Genomic DNA, 27323 nt, shown 5'->3' on the forward strand with positions numbered 1-27323 from the left:
AAACCTAGAGTGGCAGCTTATTGTTTCTTATGTGGATAATACTTGGTGACTGTGATTATCTTTAACACTATTAGCAAGGGTAGTCTCTTACCTCACCCAAATATCAGTAACTATTAGATTATAGTTTTTGACAGCTTTTGTTACTTATTGTTGTAGTATGTTTTAACTGACTAAATGTGTCATATTATTGTAACCTTAAGAGCTACCTGTGCTTTACACAATTTTTACAAAATAATTTGCTGTGGAAATTCAATAAAAACAAGTGCCATTTACCTCTCTACTACTTAGTACATTAAACAAAGTTTGCAAGTAGCACATAATGATGACTTCTTGAAATAACAAAAACAAACTCCTGATGGAAATATAGAGCAGGCTGTGTGCCAAGTATATTATTTCTGATGGGGGTATTGGTGAGGAGAAAATTATGGACTTTGCTAATACAACTTAATGGCATGGCGAGGACAGATACTGCAGTGGTATCTGTGTCCATATACAGCAGCACAGAGTTAGTGTTTGGTAGTTGAAAATGACAGGGACCTGCTGACTAGGAGAAAAGAGATAACTGAAGCAGAAATGCTATATTCACTATAATTTGGAGCAAGAAGTGGGAAGAGGCTCTGCTGTTATTCACAGTTGCTTGTCAGAATTCACATGCCTACTTAGAAAAATCTATATTGGGCAGGGCATGGTAGCTCAAGCCTGTAATCTCAGCAGTTGGGAGGCCAAGGTGGGAAGATCACTAGAGGGCAGGTGTTCAAGACCAGCCTAGCCAACATGGCGAAACCCCATCTCTACTAAAAAAAAAATACAAAAATAAGCCGAGTGTGGTAGCACACAGCTTTAATCCCAGCTACTTGGTAGACTGAGGCATGAGCATAGCTTGAACCTGGGACATGGAGGTTGTAGTGAGTCGAGATCACACCGCTGCACTCCAGTCTGGGCAACCAAGCGAGACTGTCTCCAAAAAAAAAAAAGAAAAAAAAATCTATATTGATGTTCTTAGCTTTTCTTTCATGTTAATGAGTCTCACTGTCTTTTCAAATATAAAATAAAATGAATCTTCATAAAATCAGCTTTAAAATTGTGTCAAAGTAAAACTAAGAACTAATTTGAAATTTAAAGAATAATGAACATTATAGAACTCCCCTATACTGTTGTGTAAATAAGCACGGATATCTGCATTAAAGAATTTTAAAACTCTTCCCGAAGTTCCTTAGTTTCACAACTTGAATAAAAAACGCACATTTCTATATTATATTTCATCCAGGGGCTTTACATTAAACTTTATCTTTGCTTTTACAAGTGTTATAAATTCATATGATTATTAAATAACAGGCATTTAGCTCAATGTAGGATGTATGTGGCAGTATGCCCTAAATCATTTTTATAAATCTTGTTTATCCTTTTTGGATTCATCAACTTAGAAGAGATTTACACTTGGTTTCGAGAATTTCTTCAGAATAAATTTGAACTTCAGGTTTTATTGGGAAGGGATTGTGGCATCAAAAAATCACAGAATTTCAGTACCAGAAAGATAAATGTTTATGTTTTATTGACTCATTATTGGTAACACCCCAAATGTATTCTTGTTGCTCATGAAGTTTTATTTGTTGTGGATTTTTAAAGGAGACGTTTTTAGGAAAGGGACTGTGGACAGATACAAGGAGATATTACTAATTTCAAATATATAATTATTTTTTGATGTGATATGCCTAAAAGTTTTTTTTAATTGTTTTTATTATTTTTTAATAGATAAAGGAAGCAGCAGACATCATTCAGAAGTTGCACCTAATTGCCCAAGAGTTACCCTTTGATAGGCAAGTACATTTCTCAAAGAGTTAATTTGAATGTATAGTATAATTTATAAAATAAAATTGTGTTTTTTCCTATACGATTTTCTTTGCTCATTAATTAAACAAGAATTTATTGAGCACTTGCTGGTTCATTTACTTGCTAGTTCGTTCGCTTTGTACAAGGTGCAGTATAAAATAGTTTGTTGAAAAAATGTAGTCTATTCTTAATATCTAAATTTAATGATAGGCCTTGAAATAATTTCAGTCTCTGTCTTCTAAAAAATTGGATGGAGGATTTTGAAATTGACTAAGGTAAAATTTGGATTTTCATATTTTGGACTTTGAGAACCAGGTAGGGGGTAGAGAGAACTTTTTCTTGATGAAGGTTCTTATGCTTTTGGGGGGCCTTGGGTACCTTTGAAAAGCTGATGAAAGTTATCACCTTTCTTCAGGAAATTAAGATACACACAGATTATTGTTTACAATTTTGTGGAGTTTTAGACTTTATCCACAGAACTCTTCTTAGGAACTTCAGGTTAAGAACCCCTTTTTCAAAAAGGCTGGACCCAGAGCCATTGCTAAGTTAGATTTCATCCTAAAATAAATTATCCACTGAGAAGGAGATTTTTTCATGATTTCTTCTAGTCTATAGAATGTCAGACTCTTTAATAAACTCTTGGTAAAATAGTACTTCATGTGAATATTTGAAAGAAATATGATTTACTGTATTTCGAATAATATATATTAAAGTTATTTTTTGATGATACTTGAAAATCTTAGGAACAGATAAAATATGGACATATTGCTATACTTAAAGTTTAACCATTATCTCCCAAACATGCAGTGGAATTCCCCCAAAAATGTATCTGTTTTATTCTGAAGTCTGATAACCATGAAGAATTAGCAAAAATGATCATCTTGTCATTCTTAATAATAATATGGTAGTTGCCCAGCATTATGATTTAACTTACTGTAATAATTTTTAAAGTCACCCACCAACACTTAACACTTCTCTTTATCTCATTTCAGAATTGGACTGTTTACTTTAATGGGTAAAATGTCTAGCTCATAATAGGTTCATGATAATTATTGACTTCACCCCCCCCATGCTCTCTTCATTCTATTTTTCCACTCCAGAACACACATGCATACACACACACACACACACACACACACACACACACATACACACACACAGAGAGAGAGAGAGAGAGAGAGAGAGTCGTATTCACCACCACCCAGGTACATACTTCTCTTATGGTTTTGTTTTAGCCTCTTCACCAAGCCTTGGAGTTGAATATATATCCTATTTAGACTTAATTTTTTCACACAGATTAAGATAGCCTTATATGTGATCTGGTCTGCTATGACTTTGATACATCATTGTATAACACTCTAGATTTTTATTTCCTTCTTCATTTGTCTTTGGTGTCTCTTTTGGTAGCTACTCTCTTCAAACAATTGCACATGATCTTAAAAGATTTCTTTTTCATGCTATGCATTTCACTTTGATATTTAAGATTTGAAAAAATCCTACTGTGTGGTATTTTAGCTTTTTAGTTTGTAAAGATTGAATGGCTACTCTGCTAGGCTCATTGCTGGGTCCTTTTATCATTTGTCATTAATATATCATTATCATATAGTATATTATTTGATCATCGATCATCTTTTTCTTTTAAATAATGGTGATGGAACTTTATGTTTAAAAATACCAACCATGGGAGTGGGGAGGAAGACAAATAATCAAGTATATTTAAAATGCCAGCAAATATAAGTAAGAACGGTAACTCAGTTTTGGGACTGGCTGTTAGTGCCTTATGCAGAGCAGTTGATTCTTTTAAAAGGGAATCAAATTTCAATGTGTGAATTTCCTAAATGAGAACCAGCTACCCCATCTGAATTACCTACATTCAGTTTTATCACCTGGCATGCTTCTATGAGTATTTTCTCTTCTGACTTTGTCTTTTTTCTTTTTACAGTAAACTTTAAATTTTGTAATGGTTTTGGATTTACAGAAAAATTGCAAAAATAGTACAGATGGTTCTCATATAACCTGCACTCGGTTTTCACTTTTGTTAACATCTTAAATTGGCATAGGATGTTTGTCACAACTAACGAACCTCATCGTTGGCTTTTGTCTTTCAGATTTTCAGAAGTTAAATCAAAAATTGCAAGTAAGCGATGTTGTATTTATTTTACTTTTCTATAATAAGTAAAAAAACTACTTAGGTAAAAATAAAACAGCAGAAGGAGAAAAAGTAGGAAAAATGTCATCTTCCTACCCCATCTCTGAGTTTGATTTCTCTTCCCTGAAAACAACCATTACCAATTTTTTGGATATTCTTGCAGAATAATCTATGGATATACAAGCATAAGACGTAAATTCTATATATATCTGTGTGCATAAATATATGTGTGTGTATGTATAGGTATTTATATGTACTTCTGTCTTCATTTATTTCTAAATAATTGCTACCATACTATAGCTTTATAACTTGCATTTTTAATTTAACAGTGCATTTTGGAAATTATGTGCTTCCATACATGTATCTCTGAATAAGATTCTTTGTCTCTTTTTTTTAAGATTATATAAGCATTTTGGTATCTATTTAACCCTTTGCATGATTAGTTTGGTTCTTGCCAGTCTTGTATTTTATTTTAGGTTAGATCATTCTAGGTTTTTGAAAATACGACTAAATTTGCAGATTCCATGGTAGCCAGGGTGACTGTCTAGAGTGGGCCACTGCATAGAAGATTCAAAGATTCATGTATTTTCTCAAAAAAGTCTTAGAATAAGGATGACACAGCTAGTTAGACTTGCTGAGAATATTTTTGATCACAATAGATTAGTTTGAAGTTCAAGTGTTCATTAAGAACTATACTAACCTCAAGAATATAGTGAATAGGGCTGGACACAGCTTACACCTGTAATTCCAGCACTTTGGAAGGCTGAGGCGGGCAGATCTTCTGACGTTAGGAGTTCGAGACCAGCCTGGCCAACATGGTGAAACTCCATCTCTACTAAAAATACAAAAAATAGCCAGGTAGGGTAGAGGGCACCTGTAATCCCAGCTACTTGGGAGGCTGAGGCAGGAGAATTGCTTGAACTTGACAGGTGGAGGGTGAGACAGGAGAATCGCTTGAACTCGGCAGCTGGAGGTTGCAGTGAGCCAAGATCACATCACTGCACTTCAGGCTGGGTGACAGAGCGAAACTCTCTCAAAAAGAAAAAAGTAGAAAATAGGAATACTGCATATTATCAGGATGAGATTTGGTGTTCAGTCATCGGTCCACTATTGTTTATGGTAGAGGCATCAGAACTCTATGAAAGAGTTCTGTAGTCCTTTTCACCCTTTCCATAGCTTCATGAGTAAGATTTTTCATATATATTGCTATCAGAAATAGCATCTGGAGGATTTTTTCCATTCAGCTGTTGGTTTAAGTAACAGTGGCAAATGACATTCAGACTCTGGAAATCTCAGCAGTTTCACCAGTTTGGAAGTCTTTTGTTTTGAAATTGTAGATTTGTATGCCACAGTATATAACAGGAGCTAGGTTCACTGCCTGTAATCTCATGTTGTTTTTGTTATTCCTTCAAAAGAAAGCTATAGTCATAGTTACTATATTTGTAAATAATGTAGATACTCTTAAAAAACTTGGATACCTTGTATGCCTCAGTGTAACTGAATGACTTTATTTTTAGGTAAATACCATGATTTAGAATGCCAGCTGATTCAGGAATTTACCAGTGCTCAAAGAAGAGGTGAAATCTCCAGAATGAGAGAAGTAGCAGCAGTTTTACTTCATTTTAAGGTAAATAGTAAGAATTACAAATGAAGACTAGTTTTCAAGGTTATGGAAATTTTACAAGTTCTATATATTGTAGTCTCTGATTTTCCCCCATGCGTTATGTAACTATATCACAGTGATAATTTTTATTGTTTTTGGTAATTTGTACATTTTATACTCTGTAAGTGGTATTAAATGTTAGATATTTAAGATTTTATATTAAATAATACTAATATTGAATTAAAATTGATTTATCAATTAAATATTTTTATAGTTTGATAAAGAAAATCATATTGTTTGCCTTTTTGCTTTTTGTTGGTTGTTTTTTTTTTTTTTTTCTTTTTTTTTTTTTTTTTTTTTTTTTTTTTTTTGAGACAGAGTCTTGCTCTATTTCCCAGGCTAGAATGCAGTGGCGCAATCTCGGCGCACTGCAACCTCCACCTCCCAAGTTCAAGCAGTTTTCTTGCCTCAGCCTCCCAGGTAGCTGGGATTATAGGCATGTGCCACCATGCCCGGCTAATTTTTGTATTTTTAGTAGATACAGGGTTTCACCATGTTGGCTAGGCTGGTCTTGAACTCCTGACCTCGTGATCCACCCGCCTCAGTCTCCCAAAGTGCTGGGATTACAGGCATGAGCCACCATGCCCAGCTTGCCTTTTTGCTTTTACGTATTATGATATAGATGAAAAGAAAGAAATCTTAACTGTAAATATCTGGTAGAATATAGGAACCAGGGAGCAGATGGAATATGACTAGTAAAAGACTTAAATCCAGGGGACGTCAGGAGGCAATACAAAAGAATGTTGTATTATGGAATTGTTTTCCTAGAATGTGGACTTGGGAGATAATTCCTGTATAGGAGTATATTTATGCAAAAAAGTACTTAAAGAAATGATTCTTCCTTCAATTTGTTTATTTGATTTGTATCAGATTGGGGAAAGGGAAGCTATTTTTGTTGGACTTTGCATTTTGGTACAATCTCAATGAGTACCGAGAATGGCTCTTGAGACAGTAGTGCACTTCTTATGTTGCTCATGTTGCACATGGAGGCGTGTGCCTGTAGTCTCAGCTACTTGGGAGGCTGTGGCAGGAGGATCACTTGAGCCTGGGAGGCAGAAGTTGTAGTGAGCCAAGATCACACTATTGCATTCCAGCCTGGGTGATGGAGTGAATCCCTATATATATACTTTTTAATTTATATATATATATATACACACACACTTTTAAATACATAGATAAATATTTTTATATGTATATAAAATACATACATATATATGTAAAACCTTTTCCCACTCATTGTGTGTGTGTTTGTGTGTATGCATATGGGTAGGTGTGTGTGAGTGGGTATGTTTTGTAGTGGAAGGAGATGGCTGGATGATTATAGGACAAAAATCACTCTGAAGAACTCAGTTATATACTTCAGCTTTCTTGTTTCAGTCTAAGGTTCAACAAGGACATGTACCAACTGATAAATTTCATCATAGAAGTCACTAGGGAGAAGATGCCTTTGTTAAGTTATTGGTTTTCTACAGTTAATTTTATTTAAGTCCAATAGCTGTTGCTATTGGCCATTTACTAGTAAATAGATATAGCTTTATGACATGTAACGCTTTTATTGAAATAATAATTATTATAATTTAAGCAGAATAATAACAATATGTTTCTTCTTTGTAGGGTTATTCCCATTGTGTTGATGTTTATATAAAGCAGTGCCAGGAGGTAACATAATAGTACATTTTATTGGATTTTATTTTATGCTAATTGGTCTTTTAAAATCATTTAGAAATTATATATTCACTGTGTAAAATGCCTCTGCTGTTTAGGGTGCTTATTTAAGGAATGATATATTTGAAGATGCTGCAGCACTCTGTCAAAGAGTGAACAAACAAGTTGGAGATATCTTCAGTAATCCAGAAACAGTACTGGCCAAACTTATTCAAAATGTATTTGAAATCAAACTACAGGTAATTTTAAATAGTAACAAATAGTTCTTAAAGCAATGTGTAATTTTTTTCCCTATATTTTAAAAGTATCTTTAAAATTTAGTTTACTTATATAGTGACCTTAGAAATAGTAATGTAGTTAAGGAGAAAGGAACCCTCCTGCTTTTAAAAAAAAAAGTTTTGTTATTCATAAAAGTGCTAATCAATAAGTATCATCAGAGAACACGCTTGAAATTTTCGTTTCATTGTAATAGTAATATAACATATTGTGGTAAGATAGCCTTGGGGATTTTTCTTTTTTTTGGTCCCTGCCTTCACCAATAGATGTCATTTGTGAAACTGAATAAGAATTACAAAAGCTGTCTGTAGAATTTTTTAAAATATGGTACTAACATGAAAAGGGAAAACACAGCAATTTAATTTATCCCCGATATCACTGTACTTTTAGACAACATTCCCTAAATTATGTTTACCACTGGATTAAACAACATTCAATAAATTTTTGCTTTTTTTTTTTCTTTTAACACAATTCAGGGCTTTTGATAGTCTTTTAATGTACTAATGTGTGTTGTAATTCTCTAGAAGTGGGGTTGTAATATACAGCATTTCACACGTTTCCTGTCCAAGAAAGCCTATTTTAGAGTCATGCTTATAGATGTCTGAAAGAACACTTGTTGCCTGGGGCTCAGTTTGGGAAATGGCTGCTTTAAAGAATTCACTCTACTGTTTGTACTCTCAGTTTTGTTTTTTGTTTTTGTTTTTTTGATGTACCTCACAGAGCAGAATAGGCCAGTTTAAAAGAAAAGGTATTTCTGAATTCTTAGTACTTACAGGTCCTCTACAGGTAAATATGAGAAGCGATAAATTTTTAAAACCTGTTTGAAAATTTTTTCTGATTTGTCTCTTTTCTGTACATTGCCTATTTGGTTGGATTGTAAGTCAGAAAAGTTCAATACTGTGGAGTGAATTTTAAAGAAAAAATATCTTGGGAAGTTATAGAATTTAATATTTACCTAATTAACAGAATGTTCACCTTTTTCTTTTAGAGTTTCGTGAAAGAGCAGTTAGAAGAATGTAGGAAGTCTGATGCAGAGCAATATCTCAAAAATCTCTATGATCTGTATACAAGGTAAAATTTTTAATGATTAGAAAATAATAGATATCAGATTTTATTTTTTTTGATAAATGAGGAAGTATTCAGGTATTTTTGAGTAAGCTTGTCAGCAGTTTACCTTTTAGCATTTGCTTGGCTGTATAGACTAGTATTATACAATAATGTATTGTAGAACATTCTTAATACATTAACTTGAGGAGTTGGATATGGTTTATCTTGTCTCTATTAATGTAATTACATTTATCTGCAATCAAAACTTTAGAAACTGCAAAAGGAAGTGATGTAATCTTAACAAATGATAATTTCAGCTGTAGGAATTTGTCTTGTGCTTCTGTAAATGTCAGTGTTACTCTTAGAGGTTGTCTCAGAAGCTTCATACATAGTTTTGTTTGTTTTTTTTCCTTGACTTTTCCCAATCCTATTACTATTCTTCAGTGTCTTCATTTTGGGAGAAGATTTTTCCAAATGAGGAAGTCCATGTCAATAGCAACACTGTTATGACCCTATTTTCAGTAATGGGAAATAGAAAATTAGAGGAAAGTCCACAGGGACGAAGACAAAAGAGGGTGAACAGACAGTAGACCTCTTAGTACTCTGTTTTGGGTACCATGTGATAAATAATGGCATTAGACAGACTTGAGGTCAGTGTGCCATTGTCACTATTTCTGGACTGGTACATTGCCTTACATTTTCTTTTCCTAGGAATTTATAACAGTTCTCAAAACCATAAAGTTGTTCATAATATTACACTCTATATGTAACCCCGTGGAGTTGATTTCTGCATCCTACGTACTCTCCCATAGTTTAAGAAATGGTGGCTTAACACAAGTCATTAAAGTCACATTGTAAAAATTTGTATTCCTTAGTATTGTTACTAGACCTAAAGCATGTGTTAATGTTTTTCTTCCTCTTTTCCATGAAAAGAACCAGCAGTCTTTCCAGCAAGTTGATGGAGTTTAATTTAGGTACTGATAAACAGACTTTCTTGTCTAAGCTTATCAAATCCATTTTCATTTCCTATTTGGAGAACTATATTGAGGTGGAGACTGGATATTTGAAAAGCAGAAGTGCTATGATCCTACAGCGCTATTATGATTCAAAAAACCATCAAAAGAGATCCATTGGCACAGGAGGGTGAGTGTCTTTGTTAAATATTACTATTAAAACTAAAGACATTAATAACTTTATTATATTTGGGCAAGTTTATCAAAGGTTGACTATCATTAGAATTTTCTATGAAGAGTTCTTTTAGATTGTTATGTTATCAATCAAATCTTGCTCTTAAACCACATGTTGAAATGACCTAACATAACATGATTAAAATGTAGGCTGGGCGAGTTCGCTCGCACCTGTAATCCCAGCACTTTGGGAGGTTGAGATAGGCGGATCACCTGAGATTTCGAGTTTGAGAGACCCACCTGGCCAGCATGGTGAAACCCCGTCTCTACTAAAAATAAAAATTAGCTGGGTATGGTGGCAGGCTCCTGTAATCCCAGCTACTCGGGAGGCTGAGGCAGGAGAATCACTTGAACTCAGGAGGTAGAGTTTGCAGTGAACTGAGATTGAGCCACTGCACTCCAGCCTGTCTCAAAAGTAAAACAGAACACGGTAATACAAAAGGTTCCATAGTTTCTTTCATTTTTTTTTTTTTCTAAATAGAATAAATTCCAGGTTATTGACCAGGAAACGCATCATTTTTTGGTTATTGTTGCAGGTGTGAAAAAAATAGAAAATAGTTTCCAGTTTAAGTAACTTGAATTGATGAGTTTTATTCAGAGACTTTAGCGTAAAAAACTATTAAATTAATACCTTAAAGCCTGCAATTGTTCACAGACTGGAAGAAAGTAACTTGCTGTAAGAGTAGTTGGCATCTCAGCTGCCAGGCTTTAACTGCCTAGAACCCAGTTGATTCTAAAAGGAGACAGAAGGATAGTGGAGTCATGCAGAGTCCAGAATCCCCACACATATGTATCCAAACTAGTTTCTTATTTCCCATTTTGTTGTATGTTAAATAATGATTAGAGGGAGTTAAAATTAGTAGTAAGAGGTAACACCTGAAAGGTAGTAGCAAGGAAGGGAAAAGAAAAACTAATGAGTAATAGGAATTTTTTTTTTAGTGAGTTTATAGTAGTCTGGAATTACACATCCTAGGAGCAAAAAAAGTCTAACGTTCCAAAGATACCCCATGTAAGTGTTTCAGATGACCCTCAGTAATTAAGAATAGCTAAATTATGTTTAATACATCTTGTTTAATATCATGAATAAATGTGAAAAATCTTAAAATGACTATTAAAATTGTAAAGTTTCCTTTTTAAACAGAACTATTTAGTTATTTAGAATGCTAATCGATTTGGAATAGCTGACTTCCTAAAGAAACCCAAGAAGTTTTGCTATTGAGTCAGAATTGTAAGGCTGAATTGTAAGTGACTTGAGAATTAGAAGTCCAAATGTACTCATTTATCAGCTGAAAATCTTCTGTTTAGAGATCAAGGCTTGCTTTATTTCACAGAACTAGTTATTGGAATTAGAACTGAGGTCTCTTGGCCATTGGTCCATTTTTGTTGTTGTTGTTGATGTATATTAAGTTTGGAAGTAATTGAAGTTGAAATCTAAGTAAAGTGTTTTCTTTTTTTCATTTGTCTTTATGACGTACTAGTATTCAAGATTTGAAGGAGAGAATTAGGCAACGTACTAACTTACCACTTGGGCCAAGTATCGATACTCATGGGGAAACTTTTCTTTCCCAAGAAGTGGTGGTTAATCTTCTACAAGAAACCAAACAAGCCTTTGAAAGATGTCATAGGGTAAGAGTGATTGTAAATTTACTGAATATTTTTGATCTGTGGCTGGTTGAATCTGCTAGTGCGGAATCCACTATAATCCAGATAAGGACCTTACAGATATGGAGAATTGACTGTATGTAGTTGTGTATTTTAAGTCTTACCTTGTTTTACTAAGATATAAATTTACTCTCTGATTAGGAACAACTATGTTTTGTAATAAAAGATAGGATTTTGTTTTGGAGAACAGAATAATTTTAATATTAGGAATAAATGTGAATATAACTTGAAAGTTGAGCAGGTCAAATTTTTGTCCTATAAGATTAAATGAAGATGTGAAAGGGTCAGTTAGACTTTTCTCACGAAGAAATGGTACATCAGGGAAAAAATGGTGTTTTAAGAACATCGACATCAAAGAGAAAGAATGAACGTATGGCTCCAGTAAAACTTAGAATTTCCTCTCTAATAAACACACTTTAAACAAAATAAACATGTTGGGTACCAGCCCCAACCGGGTATGTGGGTGAAGAGGGATTGAGAAAAGGAAGTAAAGACAGAGACACAAGAGTAGAATTTATAGCATGGGTCCAGGGGACCAACGCAAGCCTGGGAACCCAAACGCTTTTATTTTGTGCATAATCTCATTGATCTTATGGGCATGGAAGTGGAGGGTGAAGGGGTAGGTAAGATGGGGAGGGGAGCACTTGAGATCCTTCTAAGACATGCTAAGCTGGTGTTCTGAGCATTTAACAGTACTTGAGACCTTCTAAGATGTGCTAAACTAGTACTCTGAGTTTATCACCGATTGTTATCAGGGTGTGGCTGCATCAGAAGCATAGGGGATGGCATCCTGTCTGACCACACCCACTGCATCAAGGGGCTTTTGTCTCCGGAGCATTGAGGACACAGAGCAATTAAAATCACTCCATATTCCAAGAACCTAGGCTAAGCCTGAGGCGTTCTGTGATCTCTGCCCTGCAAGGCTTTTCTCCTTACCAGCTCCCATCTACAAAGACCCTCCCGGATCTCGTGAGCAGAGGTCACCTCCCTTCTCAGAGATCTTTGCATAAGCCCTCTTTATGAGACCCCCATGCGGTCTCCATGTTGAAAAGGTATTCGTGGGACCAGAGCATTATTTCCTGCTGCAACCACCACCACCCACCCCCGTGTTCCCCGGTGTTACTGAGCTCTCAGATGGTGTTTACCTTAGGCCTCCTGTTGCTACTTGATTTCTAATTAACTGTACCAATAATATAGTTCAGTGTATAAACTTCAGTATACTCTGAGCCAAGCAAGCTTATAATTATTTAGCTAGAATTAACATAGGTCTCCCCCTGGCCATCTTGACCCACAAAACAGATAAGTCAGAGTGAGAAAGTATTTGTGTGACATGGTAAAAGCCCCATAAAACCGCATACCTCAACCATACCTTGGCTTTCTGTTGAAACTGCTCTCTGTAACCCCAAATGTGACAGGCAAGCAGTCCAAACCCACACCATCTTGGCCCCTGTGACTTGTAATAAGTAAGTAAGGTCTGTGATTTCTACTATACCCAGACAATGTGTAAACAAATGCTTATCTTGACTTTTGTGAACCACTTAAGTAACAATCCGAATGTCAAAAGTCCCCTGGCCCTCAGAATGTCGGGAGTCCCTCACCCTCATCTCCGCTGAGGAGGTGATTTAAAGAATCCACTAGCCTTTGGAATGTCTGAAGCCCTTCACCCCCATCCCTGCCCCTCACCCTCACCCCCGAGGTGGTTTTACGGGTATAAAATGTCTTGACACCCTCCTTTCAGGGCCACGGATTGGAGAGATGCGAGTCTTCCGTGGCTGCCGGCAATAAAGACCCTGCAATTTGGCATACTTTTGTCTTGGTGTTGACTTTCTATGCTCGAGCCAGTACAATATTTGTAAATGATACTACTAGCAAAAGATTGTATGAAATAATAATAGCTAATAATTTTATAGTACATAATATGTTCCAGACACTCTTATTTTTTTTTTTTTTCATTATACTTTAAGTTCTGTGATATATGTACAGAACATGCAGATTTGTTACATAGGTTTACATGTGCCATGGTGGTTTGCTGCACCCATCAATCCCTCATCTACATTAGGATTTCTCCTAATGCTATCCCTCCCTTAACCCCCCAGCCCCCGACAGGCCCCAGTCTGTGATGTTCCCCTCCCTGTGTCCATGTGTTCTTACTGGTCAACTCCCACTTAGAGTGAGAACATGCAGTGTTTGTTTTCTGTTTCTGTGTTAGTTTGCTGAGAATGATGGTTTCCAGCTTTATCCATGTACCAGAAAAGGACATGAACTCAGTCTTTTTTATGGATGTATAGCATTCCATGGTGTGTCTGTGCCACATTTTTTTTTATCCAGTCTATTGTTGATGGGCACTTAGGTTAGTTCCAAATCTTTGCTATTGTGAACAGTGCTGCAATAAACATACATGTAGATGTGTCTTTATAGTGGAATGACTTATAATCCTTTGGGTTTACACCCAGTAATGGGATTGCTGGGTCATATGGTAATTCTGGTTCTAGATTCTTGAGGAATCACCACACTGGCTTCCACAAAGGTTGAACTCATTTACACTTTAACTAACAGTGTTAAAGCATTCCTATTTCTCTGCATCCTCTCTAGCATCTGTTGTTTCCTGACTTTTTAATGATTGCCATTCTAACTGGCATCAGAGGGTATCTCACTGTGGTTTTGATTTGCATTTCCCTAATGACCAGTGATGATGACCCTTTTTTCATATGTTTGTAGGCTGCATAAATGTCTTCTTTTGACTCTTATAAGCACTTGAAGTGTGCACGTGTGTGTATGTATATATATCTTGCTTGTATGTAGATTACATACCTCACAGGGTGGTTATATGATGAAATAAGCCTACATGTGTGTATGTATATAAATATATGGTTATATGGTTATATAATGAAATAAGCCTACATGTATATTTACATCATACAGGCTTATTTCATCATATAACCATATAACCACTCTGTGAGGTTATTTTGCAAATAAAGAACTGAGATACATGGCTCTTTAGTGGATTGAGAGTTGAGACAGTCTTAATTATTTATGTTGACGTATATAATCTATAAGTATTGAGACAGTAAATTAAATTATACATGTGAATGTAAATCAATAGAAAACAAGTCAAAGCAAGCACATATGCAGTTTACAAAAAAGAAAATGTAAATCACCAGTACAATACTCAGTCTTAATAATAGGGAAATGCAACTTAGAGAAATACCATCCCATTTTCATTAGGTTGGGTTAAATTAAGAAGTCTGATGACCAAGTATTGTTAAGGAAGTGGAGCAATAGCAGTTGTTGCACACCACCAATGGGAGTGAATTTAGTACGGTTACTTTGAGGACTACTTTGGCAATTTCTTAGAGAAACTTCATAGGTTCTTACGATATGTCTAACATCATAACAGCATTTTTTGTCATGGTGAAAAATTAAAAGCAAACTCAGTGTCCATCAAAAAGAGAATTGTTAAACTGGTATAGTTCATACAGTAGAAGACTATACAATTTGAGTGAAGTAGAGCTACATGTATCAACGTGAATAAATCTCAAAAATACTAGGTAGTGATATAACTGAATCATATGCTGTTTCAAGAAACTGCCAAACTAATAGTGTGTAGTGATACCTCATTATAGTTTTAGTTTTCATTTTCCTAATGCAATGATGACTGATGTTGAGCATCTTTTCATGTGCTATTTGCCATCAATATATACTCTCTGGTTTGGTGTTTTTGTTTTTGTTTTTGTTTTTGAGCACTCTGTATTGTTAAAATTCATCAGGTGTGATTTGCACATTTTTTTTCTATCTGTGGCTCGTCTTTTTATCCTCATCAGTATTGCAAAGGATAGATGTTCTTAATTTTGATGACATCCAATTTAATAATACTTTTCTGTTCTGGATGCTGATTTTGGTATCATATACATATAAGAAATCTTTGCCTAACCAAAGTTTACAAAGATTTTCTCCTATGTTTTCTTATAGCAGTTTTATAGTTTGAGGCTTTACATTAAGACATATAATCAATTTTGAATTAAGTTATACATATTGTGGATGAAAGTTCATAATTTTACAATTAGGCATCCAGTTGTTTCAGTTTCATTTATTGAAAAGACTGTCCTTTCCCCACTGAATTATTCTAGAACCTTTGTCAAAAATCATTTGACCATTTATATGTGGGTCTGTTTCTGAACTCTTCTGTTTCTGGACCCTTCTCTTTCATTGGTCTGTCTTGTATGCCTGTAGTATACTCTCTTAATTGCTGTAACTTTATAATAAGTCTTGAATCAGGTAGTATAAGTCCTCTAACATTTTCATATAAATCATTTTGTATTATGTTTTATAGTAGCTTGTCAGTTTCTGAAAAAGTCTGAGATTTTCACTGGAATTACATTGACTCTATAGTTCTACTTGGGGAAAGTTGACATATTTAGATGCTATTATAGTGTAATGTAAGTGGTCTTTTTAAAATTTATATTTAATTTCTAATTTAACTTAGTTGTTAGTATATAGAAATACAATTGATTTCTGTATGTTGCTCTTGTATCCTGTGGGAAAGGAAAATAAATCTCTGGACCCCAGAATCAGTACTGTAAGCCAAAGGGAAAAACTCAAGCCGGGAAATGCATCAGGCAGACCCGCCTCCCATTTTATTCCTAAATAAGATAGCTATAAAGATAAAAAAAGCTACGTATCTCCCTCACAGTTTGCCTATAAGGAAATTCCTGAGGGCCTCAAGATCTTTCCCCTAAAACAGTATTATTGAATGACACCTTGGCAATGTAAATTGATAGCTTATCTTCACAGTTGCAGCACAAAGAAGAGAACTTAAGTTATCCTAAGACAAATACATATCTGATTGCTTCCTCTGTCCTATTGTTTATGTAAAAATATAGATTCACTGATCCAGATTAAGGCTTAAGTGATTATTCCTCTACCCACCTCTGACATACAAATTGTATATTCAGTGAAAGGGTGATCAAAGACTCAAAAGAATACAACTGTTTGTCTCTTATCTACCTGTGACCTGGAAGCACCCCCTACCCCTTCGAGTTGTTCCTCCCTTATGGATGGAACCAGTGAACATCACACATAATGATCGACGTTTCTTGTCTCCCTGAAGTGTGTAAAACCAAGCTGTACCCCAGCCAACTTAGATGGGCACATGTCGGCAGAACTCCTGAGGCTGTGTGACAGGAATGTCCTTAATCTTGGCAAAATAAAGTTTCTAAATTGATTGAAACCTGTCTCATACTTTTGGGTTCAGACCTGCAACCTAACTAAACTCACTTATTGGTTCTATTTGCTTTTTTTTTTTTTTTGTATATTCCACTGGCTTTTCTGTATAGATTATCATATTATCAGCCCACAAAGACAGTTCCAGTATATATATTTTTTATTTTGTTCTTTTGCCTTATTGCAGTAGCCATACTTCTAGTACAGTGCTGAATAGAAGTGGTGAGAGCAAATACTTTGCATTGTTTCTGATCTTAAGAATAAACCATTTAGTCTTTCACCATTAAGTATATTACTAATTGGGTTTTTCATAGATATTCTTCTTCAGATTGAGAAAATTCTTTTATTTTACTTAGCTGAGTGTTTGCATTGAGGATTAGATGTTAGATTTTGTGCAAAATTTTTTATTCTCTTAATATAGTAAATTATAGTGATTGATTTTCAAATGTTGGCCTTGCGTTCCTTCTTTGATAAACTGCAATTGGTCATCAATTGACTTTTTGTCATATTTATATATTGTCGGATTAGCTTTACTAAATGTAAAAAAAATTTTAACATCTGTGTTCATAGGATACTGACTTTTTTTTCGCCCTCTTTAAAGTTTTTGTCTGGTTTTAGTATCAGGGTAATGTTGGCCTCATAGGATATGTTGGGAAATAGATCTACCACTCCTCCAATTTTCTGGAAGAGTTTGTTTAGAATTGGTATTCTTTCTTTAAGTGTTTGGTAAAATTAACAAGTGAAGTCATTTGGGCGTGAATTTTTTTGTGTGTGAAGATTTTAAACTACAAATTCAACTTCTTTAGTAGATACAGAACAATTCAGGATATCTACTTCTTTTTAAATCATCTTTGGTAGTTTGTATGTTTTAAGCATTTGTGTAGTTCACATAAATTGTCGAATTTATTGGAATAAAATTATTCATGACATTTTCTTGTCCTTTTAATATCTGTGGAATTTGTAGTGATGTTATCTCTTTCCTAATATTAGTAATTTGTGTCATTTTTTTTTCTTATCAGTTTGGCTAGAGGTTTATTCATTTTACTGATTTATTTCCCCCACAAGGAATCAGCTTTTGGTTTCATTAATTTTTCCCTACTGTTTTTCTGTTTTAAATTTTATCAGTTTCTACTCTTTATTACTTCTGTTATTTTGCTTACTTGGGTTTTATTTCCCCGGCCCCCGGCCCCTGTTTTTTTAGTTTCCTAAGGTGGAAGCTTTGAGAACTTTCTTCTTTCCTAATCTAATACAGGTGTTTTGTCTTATAAATTTCCCTGTAAATACTACTTGAGCTGCATCCCAGAATTTTTGTATGTTGTGTTTTATTTTCATTCAGTTCAAATCCTTTTAATTTTGCTATTGATTTGTTTTGGCCCAAACATGATTTAGACGTGTTATTTAGTTTCTAAATATTTAGGAATTTGTTAGATATCTTTCTGTTACTGATTTTAAATTTGATTTCATTGTGGTCATGAAGCAGGAGCAGCCTTGAGAAACAGACCCCTTGGACACGGAACTAGAAAGGAAGAGGTTTTATTATTACGGCCTGGGAGCAAGGCTTTATGTTTTGTCCAAATGGCTAAGCTCCCCTAACAAAGAGAATCTCTGCCTTTATAGAGGCCTACACTCTACATATTACACGTGAAAGGATCTTAGGTTTACAGCATTAGAGGTCTTGGGTTTACAGCTTTAGAAATCACATATGAAAGGGTCTTGTGTTTACAGCTTTAGGAATTACATGTGAAAGGGTCTTGGGTTTACAGTTTTAGGAATTACATGTGAAAGGTTTCTGGTTTCCAATGGAGGAGTGGGGTAGGGATTTGATCTCAAGTAAAAACCGTGTCTCCTGCTATCTTATAGGAAGGTGATTCAAGAGGCACTCCCCGTCAGCCAGCCTTTTATTCTATTGAAATGCAGTGTGGAGGTCAAGGGGGAGGTCCTAGATGCCTGGGTCTCCTTCCTCAGTCAGAGGACATACTTTGTGTGATGTAAACCCATTTTAAATTTATTAAGACTTCCTTTTTTTTTTTTTTTTTTGGCCCAGAATATGGTCCATCTTTTTTCTACGCACTTGAAAAAAATATATATTGTGACGTTGTTGGATGGAGTATTGTATAAATGTCAGTTAGGCTTAGTTGATTATGGTGTTCAGGTCTTCTATATCCTTACCAATTTTCCATCTGCCTCTTCTGTCTGTTACACATGGATGTTTGGATGTAAATTGGTGGAGTGTAAGAATGGCTTGTGAAGAAGGTAACAGCATTTTCGAACATCAGTGATTAGACAGGGAGGGTGAATGTTGGAGTAGAAAGGCTGATGAGGGAGGGTTAATGGTTGGGGTAATTATTAATAAGACCACAAAGGAAGCTGAGTAATACCAAATCAGTATTTATAATCAGTGGGAATTCAAAGTGGGTTATAGAATTCTTTATCAACTTCAAATTTAATACATCAGATAATAAATATTAACCCCAAGAGGGTACATTAATGAAGACAACAAATAGGTTTGACAGAAGCAAAAATCAATGTATAAATAACATAGAAAGCCATTATAAGAAGTCAAGAGTAATCTTCTGACTGTTAAAAAAGTATTTTATTTTCCCAGCATAACTAATAATTGTTTTATGAAATAGCTAGGTTAGTAGCAACAGCAGCACCAAAATGAATATTGTAAGCTCACTGTGTGCAAATACTGTGCTAAAACACTTTATGCTTTTCTTTTGTATTTTGTTCTCACCTCAAGGCTAGAATGTCAATACTGCTAATATTATTCCCATTTTACAAATGAAGGAGTTGAGGCACTGATGGGGTTAAATAACATCTCAAAGATTCACTTAATCAGGAAATGAGAAAACTATTATTTGAGCCAGTCATATTTTATAGTGCATCTGTTATTAATTTCTCCATCTCCACTCCGCAGTAAAACAAAGCATTCTTTTTGTTCTGAGTTTTACTAGACTGTTCTTTGCTCAGTCAGTTGCTCCCAAACCTCTTCAATCCACAGTAAGAAATGCGTTTTACATGCTAGCCCCATGTATACATATATATGTGGGGGGGTATGTATTTTATGATAGTATACTTGGATTTTACCAATGGATTGTAATGCATATTTGAAAAACATTGCTCTAAGCCAGGAGAGTTACAAACAAATATGGAGCATTTTAATTGTATGTATGTGTGTTTGTGTGTGGGGGGTAAGGGGAGAGCTGTGAGTTATTTTGATACCTGAAATACTGACTGTATTTATAAAGAAATGGATTGCTTAAAAAATTGGTGTTTTAAAAAGGTAGACTTGAGGAGTGATATTGCTTGATTTTTGTTTTTAAGCTATCTGATCCATCTGACTTACCAAGGAATGCCTTCAGAATTTTTACCATCCTTGTGGAATTTTTATGTATTGAGCATATTGATTATGCTTTGGAAACAGGACTTGCTGGTGAGTGTATTTGTGTTACCCTTGTGTTAAATTCCTTTGATCCTGCTTGTTTAAACTGTATACAAAATGTTGTTTTGCATATAATCATCTCTGTATGTCAGATTCAGTTCAGTACAATGAAGTTTGAGCTTTTATAATGCAAGGATTTGCCAGGTGCTGAAAGCTATACAGAAGCTCTCATATTGTTTACATACAGCGTAATAGAATAATAAGCTACCTAAGTCACTAGAATGTATGACACAATGTCTTACAATGCTGTAAGTTAGAAAATGTCAAGGAAAAAAATGAAGGCGAAAACAATTGTGTTTGGGGAATTGAGCAATGTAAGATTTAGAAAGAGAAGTATTCAAAACTTCTTCGAGAAGTCTGGAAAAAATAGATTCAAATTAAAATTCTTATTTTGCTTTTGGTCTTTTGGGCTTAGTAGTTAGTAGCATAATGATGACTTGAGTCCAGTCTCATTAATTCAGTTGTCTGTTTCATCTATTCAGTGGTGATCTCAAACTTAAAATAGCCAAAGTGAAACTCTTTATTTTCCCTCTAAACCTGTTCTTTTTCATTCTTCCAGTGTCATTAAAAGGCATTACCAATATGAATGATTATTATATGTCAGGTTTTTTTAAAGGGCATTACCATTTTACCAGTTGCTCAATGCCCCAACAAAACAGAGGAGTTTCTTAATTCCTCCTTTTCAGAAATCAGTTCCGATAACCAGTCCATCAGCAAATCCTCTCCATATACTTCCAGGCATAAATCAAATTCATATACTTTTCTCCATCTTCACTGATGTCACCCTAATTTAAACACCGTTTACCTCTGTCTACTTGTCACTAGTCTCCCTGCATCCATTCTTGCCTCTCCATGTTACTGACTCATGTAACAGCAAGTTTAATTTCATTTCCTTATTTAAAAATCTTTAGTAGTTCCCTGTTACTCTTGAGGGGAAAACAACAGCAAACTCTAGAAAAACATGACTTTTCATCTGACCTAGTAGGCATTGATCATCTCTCATTGCATTTCTTTTCACTGCCCCAGTCACTCTGACCCTCATTGTTTTTCCTTGCTTAGTCTTTTTGAACTTGGTTTTTCCTTATCCCCAAAATTCTTTTGCCTCAGCTCTTCTCATGGCCTGTTTTTTTCAACCTTCTGATCTCGACAAAGATGTTATCTTCTCAGAGGCCCTTGCTGATCACCATAGATAAAGTAGCCCTCTTTTTCTAGCCTAATTATCCGCATTATCTTATCATTGCATTAACTTAATTTATAGCACTTATAACAATGAAATTTTTATCTGTTAATGTCTGCCTCCACTCACCAAAATTCATTCATTTAACACATGCTTATTAAATGCCTACTCCTGAACCTGTGGAGTTTACATTCATGTGGAAAAGATAGACAAATGATTAGAAAGTACAATGAAGAGAAATAAAACTGAGAAAAAAATGAAAAAACAAAAATGTGTAATATTTTGATATGCCCTTATTTTTTATTTTGGAGACAGGGTTTCTGTCACCCAGGCTAGAGTGCAGTGACACAGTCATGGCTCATGGCCTCTTTGAACTCCTGGGTTCAAGCAATACTCCTACCTCAGCCTCCTGAGTAGCTGGAACTACAAGTCCATGCCACTGCGCCCAGCTAATTTTTTCTTTTTTGGTAGACAGGGAGTCTCTTTTTGTTTCCTAGGCTGGTCTTGAACTCCTGGCTCCAAGTGATTCTCCCTCCTCAGCCTCCCAAGATTTTGTTTTGATTTAAACTATTTTCCTAAAGGTTTCATTTCCTGCCAACTTAAGCTGCTGCTGGACTATTTGTGTGTGCCAGTTTCTCTGTAATTATTGAATATTCTTTAAAAATTTTTAATAATTTTGTGGTTAAAACCGTACATTGTAGCTGATTTCTGATGCCTATAAAGAAAAAATACATCAATATTGCCTTAATTTTTATGTCTTTTATTAATAACAAGGATTCATATTTTATACATATGTATTTTATTTTTTTCTCTTGTAAAGTTCATTTGCAATTGGAGCCTTCAATTTTCTTACAAGTTGGTAATCTTGTCTTTTATTGAGGGTGGAGGAAACACCTTTGTTTTCCTTTTTTTTATTTTTTTATTTTTTATTTTATTTTATTATTTTTTTGAGACAGAGTCTCACTCTGACACCCAGGCTGGAGTGTAGTGGTGCTATCTCAGTCCACTACAATCTCTGTGTCCCAGGTTGAAGCGATCCTTCCACCTCAGCCTCCTGAATAGCTGGGACTATAGGCATGCACCACCACGCCCGACTAATTTTTTGTGTGTATTTTTAGTAGAGACAGGATTTCTCCATTTGGCCAAGCTGGTCTCGAACTTCTGACCTCAAGTGATCCGCCTGCCTTGGCTACCTGAAGTTCTGGGATTACAGGCGTGAGCCACCATGCCCAGCCCTGTTTTCCATTTTTAAGACAAAAAAAATCATTATAGGACAAATAACTTTAGGTATCAAGCCTGTATTTTCTCATTTAGCTATGCATATCTTCCTTAGTCTAAGTCTGTTCATTTTAGCTAGAAACATAAACATCTAGGACCTTAAAGTTCATCTGTTATTCTTTGCAAAAAGGAGGACATGGAAATCCAGAGAGATCAGCTGACATTTGAGGTCAGAATATGGAGTGGCTTGATTCTCTTTTTATTTTATTCTGAATAAATTCCAGAATAAAATCAGGAATTTATTTTGTAGTCAGTGAGGACATTTTGAGTATTTTTTGAGGAATTAGTGGGGAGTACAGTAAAGCAAATGTGTCCGTTTGGGCATATTACTATGGCAGCACTATCTAGGATAAAAGATAAAGAGACTTGAATGAAGAAGACTAATGAGAAAAAAAGGCCTGTTTATAAGAAAAATGGTGCAAGTGTATTCATGGCTCATGTGAATCATGAAGTCTAAGTAGATGGTGAAAATTGGGCATAAAAATAACTTTGGATGAGTTTTACTAATATATTAATAAGCTTAAGCTTGATTTTCCTCTTCTGTCCACAGAAGTCATTATCGATGTATTAAAACAGTGGTTACATTTATTTATGTTATAGATTTAAAAAAAACATTTTTTTTCTGTTGCCAAAATGAATTTCTTCAAGGATAATTCTAACATATGTATGCCTTCCAATTTTAGGAATTCCCTCTTCAGATTCTAGGAATGCAAATCTTTATTTTTTGGATGTTGTGCAACAGGCCAATACTATTTTTCATCTTTTTGACAAGCAGTTTAATGATCACCTTATGCCACTTATAAGGTTAGTCAAATTATCTGATATTTATTAATATTTCAGTGAATAATACAGTATTCTACATAATATTCTACATATATTTTTATTAAATTTAAAAAGTACACGTTTACAAAAATGTCAAACTGGACAAGTGGTATAAAATAAAAATATAAAAGTTCTTAGGAAATAAAATATTGTTTCTTCTTGCATTTCTGTTTTCTCTTTCCACTATATTAATTTTGGTGTATTTCAAAAGATTTAATCTGTCACCTAAAACCGAAATCTAATGTGAAAGAGGACCTCCAGCTTAGTGAAACTCAGCAAATTTGACATCTTTTAAAAGATCTGATAGACACAGTTCGTGTACCCACTTGATGTAATGTAAAGACATACAAATAATTTTCTGAGATCAATAGGACAGATTTTAATGAGGTATTAAGTAAGGTTTGGTTTGCATCTTCATATCAATTTATGTGAACTTATAAAGCTTATGAGAATTGAATAAGATGGTGTGCATGTGAACATGCTTTACAAAACTATCCCTTTAGTGTTTTTATGGAAGAAGAAAAATACATAAATTTTTTTGACATTTTGTTGTGAACATTGATATGCCAAGACAAGTCCAGAAACAGTCTCAGAGATAAAAATCACTTGTAAACCCTGAATCATATTTTGGAAGGAAATTTACTTTTTAAGAGCTGTTATACCACAAAGCAGAGAATTCACACAATTATTAGGGTTGCCTATTTCTTGATATTTTGGGTCTTTTGACATTCCGATAGCATTCAGAAGGCAAATATATTTGTTAGGGTTTTAAAGATTTAAAAATACAACTGGATTGGCTGTTACCCTCCAAATTTTATAGTATGATTTACTGTATTATTAAAACCCTAGTGATAGTCTGTAACTTTTCTTATTATTACACTAGATATTTGTTTATAAAGAAAACCAAATAATTACAAAATTTTAAAGTCACATTTATATTCTTCAGAGATGTCTTCTCAGAGATCAGAATAACAAATTTAAATAGTCATTGTCTTTCCCTTTTTTGAGACGGAGTCTTGCCGTGTCATCCAGGCTGGAGTACATTGGTACAGTCTCAGCTCACTGTAATCTCCCTCCGCCTCCCGGGTTCAGGTGATTCTTCTGCCTCACCCTTCCGAGTAGCTGGGACTGCAGGCACACGTCACGATGCCTGGCCAATTTTTGTATTTTTAGTAAAGACAGGGTGTCACCATATTGGCCAGGCTGGTCTAGAACTCCTGACCTCAGGTGATTTGCCCACCTCAGCCTCCCAAAGTGCTGGGATTACAGGGGTGAGCCACCATGCCCGGCCCTTTCTTCGCTTTTAATTGGTTGTATTTAGTCTTAACTAGTATAATGAATTGTGCATAGTGAATGCTAAATAATTACTTTGCTTGTTATATGCATCTTGGGTTTGTTAACAGTATTAGTCTGTATATATGGATGTATTTATAAATATATATAACGTAATACCCACAGATATATGAAAAACTTATAGAAAATATTGGATTATTAATATGATTCTTTATCCCTTTTAAATATACAATAGCTCTTCCCCTAAGTTATCTGAATGCCTTCAGAAGAAAAAAGAAATAATTGAACAAATGGAGATGAAATTGGATACTGGCATTGATAGGCAAGTTGTTGGTTTTGTCTCTTGCATTTTTTTAAATTATAAAAACACCATATCATAGCAGCGTGAAAATATTTCTTAGAGAAGAAAAATTATTTGTCTTAATTCTACCATCTTGCTACAACATTTGATTTTATTTTTACTTAATTGCCTTCATCCTTATTAGAATGTTGTCTTTATTGAATCCTGAAGGTTTTTACTTTGGCCGATCTCGGCATTTAACGTGTCTTCCTCACTAAACTTAATCATTACTAGGTTTTGATTTAAAGTGAGAAATATGTGACTTTTTCAGTTGAACACTTAGAGGCCATTGTAGGATTATTAATTGTCCTAATTTCAATTTTATTGTGTTTCAAGGAATAGGGAGGCCCAAGAAGAGGGAGAGAGACAGGGAAACAGCCATTAACTGGAGTAGTCAGAACACACACTATATTTATCACTGAAGTTTACTGTCTTATATGGGTATGGTTTGTGGTACCCAAAGCAATTAAAATAACATCAGAGATCACTGATAACAGATCACCATAACAGATTTAGCAGTAATGAAGTTTTAAATACTGTAAGAATTATCAAAATGTGACACAGAAACACAAAGTGGGCACATTCTGTTGGAAAAATGGCACTAATACACTTGCTTGACACAGGGTTGCCACAAGCCTTCAACTTGTAAAAATAAAACAAACCACAGTATCTGAGAAACACAATAAAACAAAGCAGAATAAAACAAGGCATGCCTGGATATCCAGAAGTGGGGTTGTTGGATCATATAGTAGCTCTGTTTTTAATTTTTTGAGGAATTTCTGTACTTTTCCATAATGGCTGTACCAATTTACATCCCCATCAACAGTGTGCAAATGTCTGTATGCACTCTTGACAACACTTGTTATCTGTTGCCTTTTTGAAAATAGCCATCCTAACAGGTGTGAAGTGATGACTACATTTTCCTGATGACTAATGATGTTGAGCACCTTTTCATATACGTGTTAGCCATCTATATGTCTTTTAGAAATTTTTATTCAGGTTCTTTGCCTTTTAAACATTGGCTTATTTGTTTTTTTGCTATTGAGTTGTTTGAGTTCCTTTTATGTTTGGGGTGTTCTTGTGTCTGCTGTATTGTTTGTTGTTGTTTAACGGGCAATACAGGTATTCTAGTGATGTTACTGTGCTGTTTAGTTACCTTGAGCATGTTATTTTTTCTCTGTATTAATGGCATGTCATCTTTTTTACTGTTAAGTACTCATGTGTGAATAAGTATAAGAAAATGATTGCTTATTGGTAGCATGTAAATTCAATGTCAGGAATGTTGGTGATGCCAGATAGCCATGGATTGTCCACATAGGTGGCTGAGTGACATCTTTGTTTTCTGATGGCTCAGTGAATGGGTTTCATGTACAAAACTATTAAAATATTTTATAAAATTACCTTCAGGCTACATGTATATGGTATATATTAAACAGATGAATTTTGTGTTTAGAATGGGTCCCATCCCCAAGATATCTTATGTATATACAGATATTTTCTAAAATCTGAAAAATTCCAAAATCCAAAACACTTCTGGTCCCAAGAATTCTGGGAAAGGGATACTCAACTTGTGTATAGTTTTGCTTTGAAGATCCTTAGTTGTTAAGGAATTGAATTAGTGGCAGGCTTCTAAGATTTTAGGATTTCCTTGAAATACTGCACAAAGAATCTGCTCTCTGTTTTGAGCAGAAAGATAATAAAACCAAGAGCTCTTTCATATTAAGACCTAGAGCTTGCTTTTTCTAATATCTAAAGTTTATCAATAGTAAAAGAGTTTTATGGTGATAGGAAATCAAATAACTAATTTAATTTACTTTGTTTTGTTTTTTGGTTTTTTTTTTAGAGATGGGGTTTCACCATATTGGTCAGGCTGATCTCGAACTCCTGAGTTCAGGTGATCCGCCCACCTCAGCCTCCCAAAGTGTTGGGATTACAGGCGTGAGCCACTGAGCCTGGCTACTAATTTAATTTAGTATAAATAATATAATTAAACAGAAACCTAGAATAAGTTAGATGGGTTAAATAATGTTGTATTCTCAATTCTCTAGGACATTAAATTGTATGATTGGACAGATGAAGCATATTTTGGCTGCAGAACAAAAGAAAACAGATTTTAAGCCAGAAGATGAAAACAATGTTTTGATTCAATATACTAATGTGAGTAAAATGATTGAATTTGTTAATATTTGTTAACATTTTTATTGATGTATCCTGTGCCCTAGATGTTTTTCTTTTATACTTACAGATTAATGAGAAACTATGTATTTCC

The 27323-nt window shown here is 34.6% G+C and overlaps 1 protein-coding gene across 2 annotated transcripts in view; it reads left to right on the forward strand.

The window, feature by feature from the left end:
• EXOC5 (exocyst complex component 5) overlaps window positions 1–27323 on the forward strand; it is a 59092-nt gene that overhangs the window by 26560 nt on the left and 5209 nt on the right. For both annotated transcript variants that reach the window (XM_017531066.2, XM_017531065.2), the window contains exons 5-16: window positions 1753–1817; window positions 3939–3967; window positions 5497–5606; window positions 7257–7301; window positions 7406–7546; window positions 8572–8654; window positions 9564–9773; window positions 11296–11443; window positions 20027–20135; window positions 23283–23403; window positions 24950–25036; window positions 27103–27211. In XM_017531066.2, coding sequence (XP_017386555.1) covers window positions 1753–1817; window positions 3939–3967; window positions 5497–5606; window positions 7257–7301; window positions 7406–7546; window positions 8572–8654; window positions 9564–9773; window positions 11296–11443; window positions 20027–20135; window positions 23283–23403; window positions 24950–25036; window positions 27103–27211 — 1257 coding nt within the window. The remainder of the gene's footprint in view (window positions 1–1752; window positions 1818–3938; window positions 3968–5496; window positions 5607–7256; window positions 7302–7405; window positions 7547–8571; window positions 8655–9563; window positions 9774–11295; window positions 11444–20026; window positions 20136–23282; window positions 23404–24949; window positions 25037–27102; window positions 27212–27323) is intronic.

The sequence above is a fragment of the Cebus imitator genome, unplaced genomic scaffold (assembly GCF_001604975.1).
Source record: "Cebus imitator isolate Cc_AM_T3 unplaced genomic scaffold, Cebus_imitator-1.0 Scaffold70, whole genome shotgun sequence".
NCBI lineage: Eukaryota > Metazoa > Chordata > Mammalia > Primates > Cebidae > Cebus > Cebus imitator.